Source organism: Ailuropoda melanoleuca, chromosome 11, assembly GCF_002007445.2.
Source record: "Ailuropoda melanoleuca isolate Jingjing chromosome 11, ASM200744v2, whole genome shotgun sequence".
NCBI classification, from domain to species: Eukaryota; Metazoa; Chordata; class Mammalia; order Carnivora; family Ursidae; genus Ailuropoda; species Ailuropoda melanoleuca.
Genome location: NC_048228.1, coordinates 107,207,106 through 107,226,329, shown reverse-complemented (window position 1 = coordinate 107,226,329; position 19,224 = coordinate 107,207,106). Strand labels below are relative to the sequence as shown.

Genomic DNA, 19,224 nt, shown 5'->3' with positions numbered 1-19,224 from the left:
AGTGAGAAACAGGACTCAGATGGGGTAAGTCACCTTCTCTGGGTTACGTAGCCGGAGACCCTGTCGGAGCACATGCTCACTCTATCCCAACACCCAACACCCAACACCCAACATCCCACCTACCAGGCCAGCAGCAAGGCTCTAGGAGAGAGCAGCAGAGCACAGCACTGGCTGCAGGTGACACAGCTGCAAAGGGTCCGGGCCCTGAGGAGCCGGGTCTATGGGGCTGTCTCACGAGCCTGGGGAGGTGGGCCAGCTCAGCCTATATTTATCCTGGGTCCGCAAGAGCAGGGACTGGCCCCACAGGGGCCCCAGAACACACCTGCTGGATGAACGCCAGCCTACAAGGTGGGGGCTAGGGGAGGCCCCTATACTGGGGGGAGGCATGGTGCAGGCTTGGGGCTGGCCTGGGGCTGCTGTGACTGGGCAGGCTGCGTGGGGTGGTCAGGCAGAAGGAGGTGCTGCGTTGGGCCCCCCGGAGGCCTTCAGTCACTCACTCATTCACTCGTTCACTCATTCACTCACTCACCCACTCACTCGTTAGCAAGTACCTATTGAGTGCCCCGATGTGCCAGGGATTGTCCAGCCCTGAGAAGGCAGAGGCGAGACACAAAGGTTAACCTGAGAAAAGGGCATGTCCTGGTCCAGAGAATTCTGCAGGCTACTGCCCCAGAGCTCAGGTTCTCTGGCCAGGCTGAGCTGGGGAAGGAACGTGGTCCCGGGGCTGCTGGGAGCTCAGTGGCAGCAGGTGGCCGGAATGGACACGGGCAGGACCCTGAAGTCGGCCTTCTAGCCCCTGACTGCAGGTGGCCTGTCCCTCGCTTGCCAGAGAGCAGCCACCTTACCCATCTCGCAGGCACCAGGGGGGACGTCCTTGGTGCAGGGAGGTGAAGTGGCTATCTGCTGCCTCCGCCCAGCCTGCACCGGGGCTGGGACTCTCTCTGGATGCAGAATTTCAGTGAGTGCCCCCAAACTCAGCAATCAAGGTAAATGATATTTTAATGTGATACTAAAAAAATTAAAAATTAGTACAAAAGCATCCATAAGAAGCAAAATGCCAAACTTAGATAAAGATGGGCTATAATGTACAGTACCTTGATGTCTACAGGGCGTGCTTGCACGAGGCACTGACTTCTTAGAGGTGCACGGAGGGAAATAAATCCTGGGGTTTTGGAGCCTGAACAGGTCTTGGTTTGACTCTGGTTCTGACATGAGTCAACTGTGTGTCCTTGGAAAAGTTAACTATCCTCTCTGAACTTCAGTTTTCTCACCTATAGAGAAAAAAATGAAGGAAATTCCAGCTTGGACAAATGTCCCCAAGTTATTACATGAGGCTTGCATTGAGGTATCTGTCCTGATTTGTTGCACCTGGCACACAGTAGGTGCTCAATAAATGCTAGCAGTCACCATTGTTGTTGAACTGATATGGACAAAGCATCCTGGGTGGTCAGGGGAGGCAGGGGTGAATGGAGGAGGGGGCGGTTGAGGCTGCCCGGTTGGTTGCCTCACTGCTCCTCTCCTGGGCCCTGCCATCCTGCCTGTTTGTGCGGACGAGGACCAAGGCTCAGGCGTGGGTGTCGAGCCGGGGCTCACACGGCAGGAACGCAGGGGGGCCTGGATGGGGAGGTCCTGCGTCCTCAGCCTGTGGCTCCTGTCTCCGTGAGGCCCCGGGGAGGTGGTGGTATATTGGGGGAAGGTGTCTCCCCACCCCCACCCAGGAGAAGATCTGGAGGCGATCTTGGCTGGTCACGCGTTCTCTTATTTCAGGTTGCCCTTCCCGCCGGGGGACCGAGTGACCTTCAACGGGAAGGAATGCATGTGTCAGAAGTGCTCCCTGCCCAAGACAGCGGGCAGCAGCGTGCACCTGTCCCAGGGCCTCTGGAGTAAGTGGGCGCCCAGAGGCGTGGGGGTATGGGGTAGGGGATGGGGGGCTGGCCTCTGCAGTGTGCGGGGAGGGGCTGACCCCACAGACCCAAAGCAGAAGCGGTAGGATTGAAGGGTGACTGTGGACAGGCACAGGAAGAAACAAGGGACAGAAGTCTCTAGGGGGCTGTTCCCTCCAGCCTGCCTCCTCCAGGAAGCCTCCTGGCCTCCCCTGGTCATCTCCCTGCCCCTCCACACACACATTCAGCTCCACAGATAATTCCAGACCTTGCAGAAGCCCTTTGGGGGAGCCATTAGGAGAGCACTGAACTCTGGGCTTCTGAGGTCAGGAGCTCCTGGGTTAACTGCTACACGCCCCAGGAACAAGGCCAGGGTTTGTATGCAGTGGGTACTCAATAGATGCTTGCTGGATGCAGGAGCAGACCGTCACGAAATAAACGTGCGCTGGAGCGTCGCTGAGGGTGCAGGGCCGCGAGAAAGCAAGGCGGGCAGGCGGGAGCCGGCCTTCCGCAGCTTCCGCAGCTCTTCTGGGCCAGACGTGGTGTGTGGGGATGGGGAAGGGGGCCCGGTGCTCCAGGGCCTGCTGCCGCCCGGGCTTCCTGGGCAGAAAGGGAGTTTCAGCGCCCACCCTGCATGCCGTGGTCACGGTGGTGCCCCCAGTGCTGGGGTTGCGTGTCCCTCGACAGACAGGGCTTTCTGCGGACTTCCAGAGCCAGCCCCTCGCTCCCAGCTCATTCCCTGTCCCTGTGAAGCACCTTCTTCTTGCCCGCCTGCCTTGGCTGCCGCGTTCTAAGTCTCTCCAGAAGAGATTGCAGCTGCAGTCTTCTAGAAGCTCAGGGCTGGCCTCGGGGGGTCTGCCAGTAGTTTTACTCTGTGAAGGAGGTGGAGCCTTCATCCCCTGGGGAGGCAAGCTAGCAGTGGTGCCAGCTGGTGAGGCTCTGGCTTTGGGGCTTGCTAGGACAGTCCTCCGTTCAAAACTTTCTCTCCCACTGAGGACGGGATTGCTTGACTTCTGAGAATTTTCTTCACAACCAATACTGTTATAATTAAATCTGAAATAGTAATCAAAAACTCTAACAAGCAAAATTTTAAAAGCGAGTGAGTTTGTTTGAACAGTTTGTCCAGAGCTCCCCAGGAGCCAGAGTAAAAAGGGAAATATGCCTGAACCCGGACTCATTGAGAATTTTTTGAGAGTTTTAAAAGGCTCTGCCCTTTCCAAATGTAAATTTATTTTAAAATACCAAATTTACCTGTCCAGAGAACCAATACTCCCCTGACCCTCAGATGGTCTAATAATGTAACCTGCCCCCTTTTCCAGCCCACAGTGAGGCTCTCCAGCTTAGACCCTTTTTTGTGCCTAGAAAGTGTTAAACATTCATCACCAGCTCTTGGTTCCTCTGTGGGTATCTGCAGAATCTTCCGAATTCCTGCTTCCTCTGTGCACAGAGCAGCCCTGCCAGGCGGGAAGCCTCCTCCCCCCTCCCCTCTGTAGGTGCAGAAGTGCCCTGAATCTGGTGGGGAGGTGGGTGTGCGCCAGGCACCCCATGTCCAGCTAGGGAATGGTGCACCTGAGGCTTGAGCCAAGGCCTTCAAACTCCAAAGCTGGGGAGCTCACCCTGCTGTGACCAGATGCTTTGGGAGGAGGTGGTCTTGTTCCGAAATGACACACAAGTTCAGGGAGGTGGGCGTTGAAGGGAAGGCAGTATAGAACAGGGAGAAAGTGGAAAGTGCCATGGGCAACCACCAGACCCCTTTGAGTGGACAAGGGGGGCTGGCGTGTGGGGACAGGGAACAGAAAGAAGCAGGAGAGATGGAAACCAGAGGGCAAAGCCATGCCAAGGAGTCCCAAGTGCGTCCCGGAGGCAGCAGGGAGCCATAGATGGCTGTTGAGTGAGGCTGCTGGGAGGACCCTGAGCAGTGTGGTTTGCCTGCAGGTTGTGGGGCTGGGGGAGGGGCTGCGGCCCCCTGCAGTCGGGTGGAAGGGGGAAAGCTGCCCTTCCGGGGGCAGCTGTGGAGGTAGGAGTCCCGCTGGAGTCCTGGGCCCCGAGCATCCCTCAGCGTCCCTCTTCCGCTCTCTGGCCCTGAGGCTGTTGCTTAGAAACAGGGTAAGCGCTTCGCATTGGACGCCCACGCCATTCCCTCCCTGGAGGTGCACACCCCTCCTTCTGAGCCTTGCACAACAGCGTCTGCCCTGGGCCGCCTCCCCCACGGCCCAGAGGAGCGTCTCCTCCCCAGGAGTGCTTGTCGCTTCGCCTCCGGGCTCCCCTTCGCTGGGCTCCCCCAGCCTCCAGCTCTGTTGCTGGTCTCGGTCTCTGTCTCGCTTTCACAGGGCAGCCCTCCCAGGGGCATCGGGGACAGCTCTGGGCCTGGCCGCCCCTGGTGAACCCTCTCTCTCACCCCTGCATGCCCTGGGCAAGCTGTGTCCACTCTCTCGGCCTTGGGACTGGGCGCGGGGTCAGAAGCGCACGTGGGCAGGGGTCTGGGGCACAGCGGGCACAGGGGGGGCCGCAGGGCCACAGAGTGGGGAGCAGCTTTGTCCAAGCTGGGGGGCCGGGGGCCTGTTGTTGGGCTTGGCCACCCATTCCGCATCCACCCCAGGTCCGTGCTTCAGCGGCTGGGGCTCAGCCCTACCAGGGCATACGTGGATTCACACCCAGAACCCGGGGCCGCGAAGGAGCTGGGGCCTGGAGGCCCCCCCAGAGTCAGCAGGAAGGAGAGCGGGGCGAGGGTCCACAGCCCTTCCCTCCGAGACCATCCGGTCTGTGGCCCTTGGAGCTTCTGTGTCTTCTTCCCCGAGAGAGGCTGTCCCGGAGCCCCAGCCCCCCGCTGCCCCGCTCCTGCCTGGGAAACGGGGCAGTGAGGCTGTGAGGTTATATGCCTTGTGGGGTTCAGTGACTGCCTCGTCAGGTGCACCTGCCCTGTGGGGTGCTGCAGCCCCCAGCACCCAACACCCACTCCTGGCCGCCTTCCAGCCGAGTACCTCACGCCCTCGCATTGCCGTCAGGGGCGGGTGTCGCCCGTGTGGCTCAGAGCCCCAGCGCGTGGGGCGTGCTCGAACACGCTTTCTGTCTCCCAGTTGCTGCTTCCGGCTCTTCACTCAGTTTGGGGCTTTCAGAGAAATGACAGGCCCCTCTCATAACATGTCAACATTTTCACGTTTTAGACCTCAGTGGGCTCCATGCTGTCCAAAGTGAATCTCAGATTCAACTCGGAGCCCCTCCCTGCTTCCTAACCTGGTTTGACCTGGGGGACGGGGGTGAGGGTGGGTCCGACCCTCCCCAGTTCACAGCTGGGGCTCAGAGAGGCTGCCCCACACACCCTGTGTCCCACACAAGTTAGTGGCAGAGCTGGAGATCCCGTGAAACGTCTGCTAGAGGAGGGAGCACTTTGTTTGGAACTTTCTGGAAGGGTCATGCTGGGGCAGCGGCCCAGGCGCATCCCCGTTGCTGTGATGAACCTGGCCAGGGTGTGTGGGTGAGTGGGCAGCCTTCCCGGCGACCTCTGCCCCAGGCAGTGGGGACACTCCCTCGAGGACATCCCCTCTGCTGATGACTGTTGTCGTCAGGACTCATCACAAGACTCTGTGCTGTCATTTGCAAAGCCCTGCAAAGGGACCCTGAGCTCCAGTTGTATTTAGAAAGTGCGGATTGCTGTTTCCATGACAACAATCCTACGAGCATGTTGCTCTTACCTCCGAGTTCAGGGCTCGCTGTTGGTGAGACTCTGCCCCCAGTTCGCCGGGATGAGTGAGGGGCTGGGGCCGGGTGTCAGGCCCACGTCCCCCTGCAGCCCTGCAGCCCTGCAGCTGCAGCTGGCATGCTGACCCGGAGCCTCTGGGCCCTCCCCTGAGGCCCGGCAGGAGGTGGAGTGTCCTGTCCAAGGCATCCTCAGGTGGCTACCACGGGGCATTGGGCCACCGGGTCTTCCCATCGTGACAGCAGCAGCACGAATCACAGCGTCCAGCCTCACGTGAATAGAGTGGGTTTTCAGACACACCTGTGGGCTTGTAGCTGTTAGCTCTCCTCAGCCTCGTAACAAGTGCGTGAGCCTGGACCATTATTATCCCCGTAAAATGCATCCCCGTTGTGCTGAGCACAGAGACGTGGCATGACTTGCCCACAGTCACGCAGCTAGGGAGGGCAGTCTGGCTCCAAGGGCCATGTTTCTCACCACGTGCACCCTGCCTCCCCGCCACCTGTTGGCGCAATGCGGGGTGGCATGCTCCTTCGCCTGGCCCCCTTACGGAGAAGCACGCTAAGGCTCCAAGCCGGGTTTCCTGACTCTGGCACCGTTGACAGTTTGGGCAGACGGTTCTCTGCTGTGGGACCGTCCCGTCCGCTGGAGGTGCCGAGCAGCATCCCTGGCCTCGGCCCCCAGGTGCCTGGAGCGTGCCCCCTCCAGCTGTGGCCATCCAAAGCATCTCTGGACATTGCCAAGTGTCCCCTGGGGAGCATAGTCGTTCTTGGTTGCAAGGCGGTGACCTGGAGCTTACGGAGTGAGCCCGCGCTCAAAGCCAGCCTGCTCTTATCTGAAACGGGCGAGTTGCATGGTCTCTGTGCTGCTGGGGGACTGATGGAGGTAGCGGGTTGGGGATGGGGTCTGGATGCTTCCTGAACTTGAGTGGGGAGGGCATCATCTTGGTCCCCATTCATTCATTCACGCGTGCATGCATTCGGCAAGCGCTCGAGCTGCCAGCCCACGCTGGGCCCCGAGGGTCCTCAGGTGAACAAGCCGCCCTCTTCTCTCATGGCCCTGGATCTCGGATTGTGGGTCCGATCTTCGAGCAGAGGAAGTGTGGGGATGCCAGTCAGGGTTCCAGAGCAGGTGGGGGCCACATCACCTGGGGGCAGCTTCCAAGGGAGGAATCCCCGAGCCTGCCTGCCTGGGGCCCAGCTCGGCCTTGGGCTGAGACTTGGAGCAGGAACACGGGCGGGGGGCTGGGCTGTCTGTGTCTGGGATGCAGCACAGATGGCCACAGAAGGAGGTCCAGATGAGAGTGGGCCAGGAGGGCTTCCTGGGAGGGGTATCCAGGCAGGGGAGTGCCCGGAGGAAGGAGTGGCAGGAGGCCACATCCCCTTGGGGGGCACATTGGTCAGGTCACTTCAGTTCACAGTCTACTTGTCAACAGAGGAGGACAGATGGGGCCCCCCATACCTGCTGCCTCCCCTCCAGGCAGCCCCCGCCCTGCAGTGCCCTCTCAATCAAGGACACACCTGCTGCCCAGGCCTGTCGCCCGTCCTCCGGCGGGTGTGGTCTCTGTCAGCTCCCAGCCCAGGCTGCATGCAGTCAGCACTCAATGCATGCAGGGATGAACTTTGGATTTGTTTTCTACGTGTTCACACCAGCTGGCGTGTAGCAGGGTCCCTCCAGCACACCCAGCTAGACTGTCCCCTCTGTCCCCTCCCTCAGGCCGGCTCTAGGCGCTTCTGTGTGGGGAGACCCAGCAGTATGGGCCCCACAACTCCTGGCCCACGGTGATGATGTCCGTGTCCTGTTCTTTCTTTCAGGTTGTGGGGGCTGCGGCACGGAAATAAAAAACGGCCAGTCCCTGGTGGCTTTGGACAAACACTGGCATTTGGGCTGTTTTAAGTGTGAGACGTGCGGGAAGCAGCTGGACGCGGAGTACATCAGCAAGTGAGTGGCGGCTCCTCCTGTGTCCCTCCTGTGGTCACTCCTGTCCTGTCCCCCGTGCAGACGCAGGGCCCTGCGTGTTTGTCCCCCTGCCCGGTGCCTACTCCTGGCAGCCTTGTTTCCCTAGGTGGTCTGCAGGGACCTCAGCTCCATTTCTGTGGCTCGAAACAGAGACCGAGCCCCCCTCTTTGCCTTTGTAAATGCTTCCCCTTGCCCGTCCCTGGGGGTCACCCTCCCGTGGTGCCTGGGTCACCCGCAGAATGCACGGTGGATGCCCGCTGACCCCAGCAGCAGGAGTGAGGGGAAGAGGGCTGACCCACCTCAGCTGTCACAGCAGTGACGACTCAGCCCCAGCTCCACGTCCTGCAGGGCTTGGCCAGCCGGCTGGTCCCCCTGGCTGACCCTGTGTTCCCAGACCCCGGACGTGCAGCCAGGATGTGCTGATGGCTGGTTTGGGTGAGGGTCGGAGCGCACATCTCATCAGAAGGCAGTGCAGACGGAGCCTCTGGGAGTTCGCAGCCCTGAGCGGGAGCAGCTGGGTTGCCAGGAAGGGGTGCATTTCAGTCCCTGGGATGGGGGGACTGCGTCAGGGAAGCCCCCTATGGTCCAGAGTCAGGGGGTGGACTGAAATGTGCAGAGCGGGCTCCTTCCTGCAAGGTGGGGGGCTCTGTGGGCCGCTAATGTGGGAGAGCCTGCTGGTTCTTGGTGCCGGAGGGAGCGGAACCGTCCCAGGGCCTGGCTGTGCAATAGAGCTGCACAGAATGAAACCTGTGTGCGTGCACACACACGAGTACACACACACATACACACATGCATGCTCATGCACACATGTGCCTGCACATTCACGCATGTGCATGCACACACACACACAGGCACATGTGCTCACACGCACGAGTACACACGTGTGTACACACATTCACACGCATGCACGCACACACAGACACACTCGTACACACATGCACACATGTGCACACTCATACACACGGGCATGCTCATACACACATGCCCATGCGCACACATGCATGAGTACACACACATTCACACGTGCACGCACACACTCATACACACATGCACACATACACACGTGCATGAGTACACATGCATGTACACACATTCACATGCGCACACACACACAGACACACTCATACACACGTGCACACACACATGCATGAGTACACATCACTCCCAGGGCATCCAGATCAGGTCGCCGATGTGCCCCGTCCATCTCCTGGCTCCTCTCATACCCTCCCTATGCACAAGACCACTCACGCGGGAAATGGGGGTGAACAGAGTGGGGGTCTCTCTGTCTGTGTCCTACAACCCCATGTGAGTCCATACTCATCTCAAAACAAAACGTTTTCAGTTAAAGTCCCCAGGCCAAGACGAGCCTCTGTCCAGGCTGGATCAGGCGGGGGAAGGTACTGGCTGCTCCTCTGTCATAGTAAAGGAGTAAAGGAAAGGCGGGGGGTGACTCCCATGAAGGCAGCCCCAGGAGAGAGAGCACTTTAAACTAAACTAAAATAAAATAAAGCGTGCCCAGCCCCCAGGGTGCTCGCTGCTGTGGTAGCTCACCCACACGGCTCGCCTGTCACTCAGCAGCCTCCAGAATGGCCCAGAATTGACAGGGAGGGTGTGTTGGTGTTGCCATGGAGATGTTATCTTTGAGCCCCTGGGTTTGGGGCACAGATACCCATGGTGGAGAATAATGGGGGCCCCGGGGTCAGCGGCATTCCTACAGAAGGTCCTGAGAGCGGCGTTAGCTCTGGTCTCGGAAAAGTCGAGAACTCTTACCTTCTGTTTGCAGCTACGTAAGAATCAGAACCCAACGGGAGCAACAGGGCAACTTTCACGGTGCGGGGGAGGGGAGATGTGTGCGGGCAGCGGGCGCCCCTGCCTGCCAGTGGCCTCCACACCCAACTCCTCCTGGGCCCGGCTGGGCAGAGGGGCAGCCTGGTTAGCAATGACAAAGGCTTCGGCCACCAATTAGCAAGTGCCTGCCATGTGCTAAGCTCTGGCCACACCTTCTCATCTTTAGAACTTACTATAATTTCTCCCATTTTATGGCTGGGGAAGCCGAGGCTCAGCGAGGTTACGAGACTTGCCCGGGGCACACAGCTGGGGCGTGGTGGCATGGGAGCACTAGCCCATCCACTTCGCCACTGCCCGCCAGCCCCTGCCCACACGGAGCATGGCCACCAACCCAGGAAGCTTGGCTCCACCGCCGGGCCCTCCCTCCACCCCCACACTGCCCCCCCACGTCCTGTTGTAATAATAATTACAGTCCCTTGCAAATCAGCTCTGCCATGTGCCGGATGCTGTGCCTGGCGGGGTGCGCACACTGTCTTCCTGGCGGCACCCCTGAAAACCCACTGCCTCCCTCTTGGGGCATTCAGGGCAGGCTCAGTGTCGAAGCCACTCGCCCCAGGCTACCCAGATCCTCGGAACGGCACCCAAAACCGTGTGTCGCTCGTCACTGCTTCCCCATGCCTCGATCGGTGCCCGGCGTGTGGCGGGCATGCTGTAAATGTGCGTGCAGAGTGGACACGTCACCCACCGCCGTCCTGACCCCTCCCGCGCGGCTGGACACCTCTGCTGCCACACCTGGGGACAGAGAGGCCCCGTCGCCACCCACCACTTATACCACGTGACATTGCGTCATCCTCAGACCTGGTCCCTGGCGTGGACACCTTTGTCACACACACCTTCTGGCTCACGATTTTGTAGGGCGCCCCAGACTCCTTTCAGGGGGAGTCTATTTACTCAGCAACCCCTGGTGAGTAAATAGGCCATTTCCCACCCGCATGCCCCACGTGGGACGGAATGAACTGGAAGGAAGGGCCACGTCGTAGGTGGGAACATCATGGGTTTCCAGATGAGGAAACCGCTCAGCCGCTGGGCCCCCAGGTGAACCCCCTACGTGTCCTGATGGCCTGTCTTGTTGCAGGGATGGGCTGCCCTACTGCGAGGCCGACTACCACACCAAGTTCGGCATCCGCTGTGACGGCTGTGAGAAGTACATCACGGGGCACGTGCTGGAGGTGAGTGCGCTGCCATGCGCCCTCTCTGAGCCAGGTCCTGCTCCCATGCCTCTCGGGGTGTCCGATGTTCGTGTGTGTTTGTGCAAGAATACGTACCCCTGAGCCTTTGCCTCCCCCTTCCTCCCAGCTCTGCTGGGGGACAGCTTCCTCACCCTTCCAGGGCCTGCTCGGTGAGGGCCACCTCCTCCAGGAAGCCTTCCCCGGACACTGTCTCTCCTGTGCCCTCTGCAAGCTAATTGAGTTAGAGAGGTGAGGGTTTGACATCCTGGGTCCAGCCCTCCCATGTCTAGATGGGGGTCTGAGGCCTGGAGGAGTGAAAGTGAGTCCAGTCAGCAGGACCATGTGCCCAAAGGAGGCCCAGAGTGGTCACCTGGCAGGCCCGGTCACACAGCAATCACGGGGTAGGCAGGCTTTCTGGGGGGTGCTGACAGCATGTCTTTTGGTCGCGGTGGGAGTTACCTGGCTCTGTCTCTGTGGAAACACATGCAGCGTGCCCTTTGGTACAGCTGTTCATAAGATAAATCCCGTGGGAGGACCACACCCCACCCAGCTGGCTGTCACACCCAGCCCGTCCCTCCCCCCATTCTTCAGCCCCTCCTTGGCTCTGTGCTGGAGCCTGCCCATGACCCCGGGGAAGGCACAGGTGACAGGACCTCAGGGAATGGAGGGGGGGCCCTGACCCCGGCAAAGGGCTTGGGAGCCTTTCCCACCAGGTCACAGGGGGGCCTCTGGGGGTGGGAGGATAGGTTGGGGGTTGCGGCTGTCGGGCCCCCACCCCCATCCCTGACCAAGGCTTCTGAGCCCAGGAATGCCTGGGTCATTTTGGCATTTCAAAGAGTGTGGGGCTGCTGCCCAGGTTGGAGGCTGGAGTCTGGGGACAGTGGGACGCGTGGGGGTGCCCCTGGAATCCCCAAGGATTGCTGCCCTGCCTGCACCCACAGCTAGTGCCCAGCACATCATCGGCACCCGCAGTGCCTCAGCGGAATTGTACGCTGAGCGCTGGGCTGCTTTGCTCGAAGTTACACTTGATGTCCCTCCGAGCAGCGGGGACAGAGCTGCCCGGGGGCCTCAGGCCCACCTCTCAGCTCTCTTGGCCCTCTACCCCGGCAGTGGGAAGGGGAGAGGGGCAGGGGTGTCACAGCCACCCCCCAGAGCAGGGCCGCCTCTCCCCAGTGGGAGGTCTCAGGCTCTGCGGAGGGACCTGAGGGTGGGTGTAACACACGCTCACCGACGACCACGAGAGTGTGCAGAACACAAATGGGAGGGAGGGCACCGGTAATGCGATCGTAGGGAGCTGAACTGTTTGGCTGGTTTCCTTCCAGTTTTTTCCATCCCCACGTAATTCTAGTGGAGGCCAGACTGTCGGTACAACATTATATTCTGAGTTCGTCCAGTTCACGCTTCCGGTTTAGCAAGTTCCCCTGTTTTTGTTTTTTGTGTGTTTTCCATACGATGGGCCTCTCTGTTAAACAGCTATATTGGAACATAGCTCACATACCGCACAGTTCAGCCCTTAGTATGGGCCGCTCAGAGGCAGCCGGTATCCGTGTAGACACATACACCTCGCACGTCCGTTCTAGAGCGTTTCCATCACCTCAGCAAGAGCCTGGTGCCCTGGATGCTGCCCCAGCCCCGGCCCCTCGGGTCCCCCTCCTGTCCTCACGGACTTCCCTTCTCCGCACAGGGCATGTGAACGGGGTCCGACAGCGTGGGTGGGGTTTCCGAGGCTGCTCCGTGTGTCAGCGTGGTCCGTCTTGCATTATATTCTGTCACAGGACTGTCCAGTATTTAGTAAGCTGATGATTGTTGGACAGAGCACCGCTTTCTAGTTTCGTGCTTCAATAAACAACACAGCGATGAACATCTTTTTTTTTTGCATTTCTAGGTTTTCTTAAGATTTCTTCATTGAAATGTGCATGCTCAGTCAACAAGTATAAACCTTTTAAGAGTCTTGACACTTACAAGGTGCTTTCCGGAAAGGTCACCCTAATTTCCACTCTTACCCGCAGAGCACGGTGCCCCCGCCCCACTGGGAGTGTAGTCTTTATGAACTCCGTGCTGGCCTGCAGCAGAGAACGTGGGTCCTCACTCGCTCCCGTGACTCCCTTCACCCTTGATGCCGGTCCTCCTGACAGTTGAGTGGACCACAGCGCCTGCGATAGTTACTTCCCACGCGCTGCCTGCTTACACGCGGGTGGGGTCTTCATGGGGTGGGATCTTCATGGTCTTCAGCTCCATCTGTGCGTATGGGCCCCACGATGAAGCTGTTGGCGTTTAGTCTGCGGGCATCTTGTACGTATTGTCTTGGGTGGTGATCGTAACATCGATACCCACATCCTCTGAATATGTGGACGGAGACTACGACACTCTTCGGGACCCTGTGGCGCTATAAATATTAGGGACAGGGCCCCGCCTGCCCCACTGCCAGCGGTTCAAACCACTTGTCCGTGTTTCCCGCAAGGTTATTCCAGATCTTCTCCCCTCTCCTGGGCTCCCCACCTATGTGTGCTGGGCCATCGGCCACCCCTAGCAGGTGGCAGAGCCAGACTTGGACCCGGGCTGCCCGGGCTCCTGGCGCCTGTTCCTTCCCCAGCGTCAGCCTCTCCCAGACTGTGAACATCAGTGTGTGTGCTGTTTTAACACTGTGCCCCATGTGATACCTGATGGCCGAAAGTGGGGTGCATCTCAGGCTCCGGTGGGCTGAGCTGTTGCTGCTGCAGGTGTGTGGACCTAGCCTGGCCTGCTTCCTGGCCACCACGGCATCACCCCTGCACCCTGGGGGGTGGGGGGGAGACCTGACCCCAACCCTGCTGCCCGCCCTCAGCACACACTGTGCCGGGCAAGAGAACATTCCAGTACGTCAGGGACTCAGTGAGACATCGTCTGTGAAGTGTCCCCCAGCTCAGGGCTGGCCCCGTGGTAAATACTGGGGCATGGGGGCTTCGTTACTGTCACCAGGTGATCGGCGGGCCTTCCCCGATGGTGACCCCATTTGCCCCGTGTGCTCCTGATAGGTGACGCCGGACCAAAGACAGCATGTGGGGGTTTGGTGCCCGTGAATGGAGCCCCTGCAGTGCGCTCGCTTTATCATCAGGAAGGGACCGAGTAATTACGAAGAACGGGAGAAAAACGGGTCTGGATTTTCCTCCTTGTCAGTGGCGGAGGATAAAAAGACTCCCAGGAAGATTAATGCTTTTGTTTTCGCCTCCTCGGCGAGTTCCCTGGCGTGGCGGAGTCGGCGGGCTCTGCAAAGCTCTGAGCATCCTCCTCGCGAGGCGGCAGCTGCGGGCGGGCAGAGCCGAGCCTGACTCCGCAGAGGGGAGCCGCTGTCGCCGCGCCACCACCTGAACTTGGCCCGGAGCCTGCCGGCGCCCCGCTGGGCCGGCAGTGGGCTCTTGGGGGCAGCAGGTGGCAGATGGCAGGACCTGAAAAAGAAGGAACAGGATCCAGACCTCTGGCTGAAGGCTGAGGGTGCCCATCCTCACGGTTACACTGCCCTTTCCAGCTGACCTGTCTGGGGAGCGGGCCCTGGAGAGGGGCTGTGGGGGCTGGCCGATTGGACTGGGCTCTGTGGCGAGGACCTCGTGCAGGTAGGAAGCCTGGCCAGGCTCTTTGGAGGGCCGATGGGGAGGCTGCAGGGGCCATGCTGGGTTGCAGGTGGGTGGGCTTGCAGGGAGCTGGGACAGATTGGCCAGGTGAGACTCCCTGAGGCACCCGTCACCCCCCAGGCTTTGTCCCCCACCAGATGCTTGTCCCACTCCTAGCTTTCCTCTCCTCGTACCCGCGTGGGAGAGCAGCTCAGGCCCCCTTCCCCCGCCAGCAGGAGCCATCAGGCTGTGCTGCGTCTGTGTGCGGCGGGCACAGTGCCATCTTGATGCCGGCCGCCAGCAGCGCCTGCCTGTCCGCCCGTGAAATGTGCATTCCGTGGCGACGGTGGAGCCTTTCCTCCCCCTTCCTTAGTTACTCCTAAATATCGTCTTCTCGGTGTCTTCCCCGATCCTGCGTGTCTCGGGCGTCTGTCTCGGGGAGCCTGCTCCATGCTGGAGTGCAGGTGGAAGAGTCTCATGGGTCTGCCGGGCACTTAGGAGGGGCTGTCTGCACCCTCCCATTGCCGAGAGGGATGGAAGGCTAGGTGATGGGGGCAGAGGTGGGGGGCCTGGGGCGGTCCTCTGCATGGCAGTCTCCATGGCTGGAAATGCCCCACGGAGAGAGCTGAAAGGTGGCTATGCGGTTGTCTGCCAGGGACAGCGGTGTAACCAGACCAACTAGACCCAGAGTTGACAAGGGGGTACTGAGAAGGGCGAGAGGGGGAGTCCTTGGCTCAGTGCTCACACTCACCCCACCCCTGCCTTATTCTCTGCTATCAGGAGTGCTTCCCTGCACTGGTGGGAGTGGGAGTGGCGGGGGTGGGGATGGGCCCTGCCCTCCTTAACCCTTGCAGTGCTGCTGTCGGAGCCCCACCTGCCTGGTGCAGCCGGGCTGTCTCCATGGTAACTAGAAGCCCAGGGTCCCTCTGGGACCACTAATTAATTCCTCCCTCCCTCTCTCTCTCTCTCCCTCCCCCTGCCTGCTTTCTCTCTTCCTTAACCCACCCCTCACCTACCGACCCTCTGAACACTCACTGTGTCCCCTGTCCCGGGCTGGTGGTGGCTGGGCTCCCTGCCTGCACCCCCACCACCACCCAGGAGCCCTGGTGGGAGGGGGACCATGCAGGCAGCTCCTGCCCTGGGTCAGGCAGCCCCTAAACATGTCTCCATTTCAAATAAACCATCCCCTGGGGCTACAGGACATCAGTCTTCCTTTGGGCCCTCCATTTTACCCTCATTAGCGGATAAGACTTTTATCTCTGGGAGACAATAAACCATATGTTCTGAAGAGATAAAGGCATTTCCTCAGGACAGAAACAGGTCAACTTGCCAAGGCCCCAACTTCTCTCTCTCTTTTTGTAATTTGAGGAATATGTTTATTTAAAAAAACGTATTGGGAAGGAATACCTGTTTATCATAAAATAAACTGAAAAAGCATCCATAATGAACGCCATCACCCAGACTAACTATTGTTAGGATTTAGAATTCACCATTTTAGATCGTGTGTACACGTGCACAGATAAACACACACGCACACACACACACGGACACACAGATACACATGCCCACATACACACACGGGCACACACAGGCACACATGCACACACAGACATAGACACAGACATACACACATACACACGCGGACACACATGGACACACACAGGCACACATGTACACACAGATACACATGCCCACATACACACACGGGCACACACGCACACACGGATACAGACACACAGACATAGACACAGACATACACACGGACACACATGGACACACACGGGCACACAGATACACATGCCCACATACACACACGGGCACACATGGACACACAGATACAGACACACACAGACACAGATATACACATGTACATACACACACACGGATACACATAGACACACAGACACAGACATACAGACACACAGATACAGACACACAGACACAGGAGTGCACGGACATGCTGTCAGCCTGGTGCCATGCCCTGCTTGTGCATCTGACAACGAATCAGAGCCTGGGTTCTGACCCTTCCCATCGGTCTGTAACAGCGTCTACACTGGCGAGCCGTGTTCCCTGGTCTTCTGGGTTTGAGGGGCTGGGACAAGGGCACGGAGCAGATGTCTTTGCTGTGGGGGCTTCTTAGCGACATCATGTGCTCTAGGGACCACTTAGGAACATAGGACAGCATTTCCGCGTGGGGTCTGCTCCGGGGCCTGGGGGACCGGGGAGGACGAGGCGACACACCCTAGAGAGAGCTCAATGGTGGGAGAAGGGGAGAGAGAGAGAGTACCTGCCAGCCTGGCAACACGGCAGAGACCCCACGCCGAGAGTGAACACTTAGGGTCAGCAATGGGGACAGCGGCAGGGCTGAGGTCAGGGGCTCTGGGGAGGGGGCTGCTGATCGCACAGTGCTTCGCCTGCAGGGCCCTGCGTGGTGAGGAGCGGGGCTCCTCTCCGGGGGGTCATGGGTTGCTGCAGCAGACGCTCCCCGCGGCAGCGGCACAGCTCCCCCCGAAGGCTCTGGTCAGCTGCAGGGTACGTGTCATCATCTCGGCACATGCTGGTGATGAGGTCTTTTCGGATCTGGATTCAACAGGGAAACTAAGCTTTGAGCAGGGCCGGTGGAGGCACATGAGTAGCCCCCAGGAGCTGGCCGGCCTGGTCAGGGGCTGCAGCAGTGGCACTTGCCCAGCCCTCCACAGCCTGGCGTCCAGCGGAGCACATGGAAAGCAGCGTGGGACACAGCCTGTTGTCCAGGGAGCAGAAGGGACCCCAGATGAGGGGACGCCTGCCTCCCATGTGCCGGGCGTGTCCCTCTGTGCTGCCCGTGGCCGGGTATGGGGGGGTGGGAGTTTCTGGAGAACCTGCCCCACGTCCCTGGTGCTGGCCGCGCCCCGCATGTCAGCGGTGCGACGTGCTCCAGTCCGTCCGCGCTGACTTGGTCCTGAATAAGGCGCAGTCCTTGCTCTAGGCGCCTGGAGCCCACGTCCCTGCGTTCCTGATGAGCCTGTTCTGTCTTACTAAAGATGACAGCCACTTGTCAGAGGCACAGACATCTTTTTAAAACCACGCACTGCAGAAGCTCATGAGCTTTTAATATTCTCTAGAAATCTGAGCCACCTTGAGACCCACCTGGTGCAGGGCTGGGCCACCTGCCCGGGGGGGGGGTGCTGGGGGGCTGCACAGACCACACCCCAGCTGCCGATGCTCCAGGCCCGTACTGCACAGGGATGGGGAGGAGAGGCTCTGAAAAGGCAGGGGCTGCAGCAGCCTTCGGATGACGTGGAACGTCCGGTCACTGTGGCCACTGGGAGAGAGGGCGTGAGTGACCATGGGGCCTAATACAAGGAGCAAGGTGCTTTGATTTTGGACTCTATAGTGGGTCTTAGTCTGCCGGAGCCACTGCAGCCATTCTGGGCCCTGCGTGCTGAAACCCCAGGTAGCGTTCCTCCCTGTGCTAGGGTCCGCAAGTCCACCATCCAGGGGCCGGCCCGGCCCCTTCAGTTCCTGGCGAGGGCCTGCTGCCCGCACTGCAGATGTCCACCTTCTCCCTGTGTCCTCACGTGGTGGAGACAGAGCTCTGGTGGCCCATCTTACAGGACACTGACGTCCTTATAGGACTTCTCAGGGCCCCAGGTGTCAGGACTCCACTCCTTTCTAAGGCTGAAGGATAGTCCGCTGTGCTGCTGGACCACAGTTTGTTTACCCGCTCGTCCCCTGGGGGCCATTTGGGGCCGTTTGCACCCTGGAGCCACTGTGAAAATGGCTGCCTTGGACACTCATGTCCAAGTTGTGCAGACCTCTGTTTTTGCCAGGCTCTTGTCTCCATTTGTTTCCCACCCAGGAGTGGAACCGCCGGGTCTGGTGGTAACTGCATCTCTTTCCCGGGTGCTGGCGGCCACGCCCGCATTCCCTCCAGCAGGTGCACAGGGGCCTGCTTTCCCCACGTCCTCGCCGACACGCACTGTCCCTTGGGTCTTGCTTTGATTACGGCCACCCTAATGGGCGTGGAGGGGTGTCTCATGGCGGTTTGGAATTGCCCTTCCTCCGTGACGGTGACGTCTGGCATCTCGTATGTGCTCCTTGACCGCTTGTGTATCTTCTTTGGAAAAATGTCTATTCGAGTTCTTTGCCCACTTCCTAGGTGGACTGTTTGTCTCTATCGTTGAGCGGTAAGAATTCTATGTTCTGGATGCTAAGCCCTGATTGGGTCTAGGATTTCACACGTCTCCTCCCGTTCTCCAGGCTGTCTTCCCACTTTCTCGACCGCATCTCAGACACAGGATAGTTCGGTTTTTGTGAGAAAAACATACGTATTTTTGTTGCTGCTGTTCCTGCTTTTGGTGTCCCAGCCGAGAACGCGCTGCCAGACCCGGGCTAGTGGATGCAGCCCCGCGCTCTCTCCTAAGAGATTAAAAGTTTCAGCTTGGACTTTAGGTCATCAATCCGCTTTGTGGGTCTTGCCGGCTTGTCACACGCAGAGGCGTGCACAAATCCTACGTGTGCAGTGTGGTCAGTGTCCACAATCCAGACAGGCCTGTGCAACCAGCACTCAGATCAAGACAGAGAACGTGCCCAGCCCCCGGGACCCCCCCCCCCGCTGCCGCCAGGGCGGCCGTCTCCCTGACTCCAGTGAAGGGTATGCGTCTGCCTGGCTCTGCACTTTGTGCGAATGGAATCTGTGCTCTCCGGGGTCTGCCTCTTTCCTCCCTCCTGGGTGTCTCGGGGTCTCCCCGTGGGTGATCCGGGACCGGGGCTGGGGCATGGGGAGGCTGGGGACAGCACCTTGGAGCCGGGACTGCCAGGCCCGGGGCTGGGAGGCCACCAAGGGCCACACTCCTGGGCTCCAGTCCTGCTCCGCCAGCCTTTCGCAGCTCCCTCCACCTTTCTGTGCACCATGTGGAAAATGAGGATACTAATGTAGGTCATAGAGCTTCTGGAGGCTGAAGACAGGGTGGCATGTGAAGGGGCCTCGGCTCAAGCTGCGGAAATGGTGGTGGAGTTGCTGCTTTCTTGGGGGGCTCAGGGCATTTGCCAGGTCTGGGTGGGAGTGGTCCCCCAATGGGGGCAAACCGAGGACACAGGGC

At 59.5% G+C, this 19,224-nt stretch overlaps 1 protein-coding gene across 10 annotated transcripts in view; it reads left to right on the top strand.

Annotated features, from left to right (window-relative positions):
• The window catches only part of ABLIM2 (actin binding LIM protein family member 2), a 142,533-nt gene that overhangs the window by 54,713 nt on the left and 68,596 nt on the right, over positions 1-19,224 (top strand). For 9 of the 10 annotated variants that reach the window (XM_019796776.2, XM_019796783.2, XM_019796781.2 and 6 more), the window contains exons 4-6: positions 1,768-1,883; positions 7,392-7,518; positions 10,460-10,553. In XM_019796776.2, coding sequence (XP_019652335.1) covers positions 1,768-1,883; positions 7,392-7,518; positions 10,460-10,553 — 337 coding nt within the window. Of the gene's footprint in view, positions 1-1,767; positions 1,884-7,391; positions 7,519-10,459; positions 10,554-13,856; positions 14,144-19,224 lie in introns of those variants that run through there. The other variant, XM_019796784.2, reaches the window with a different exon arrangement.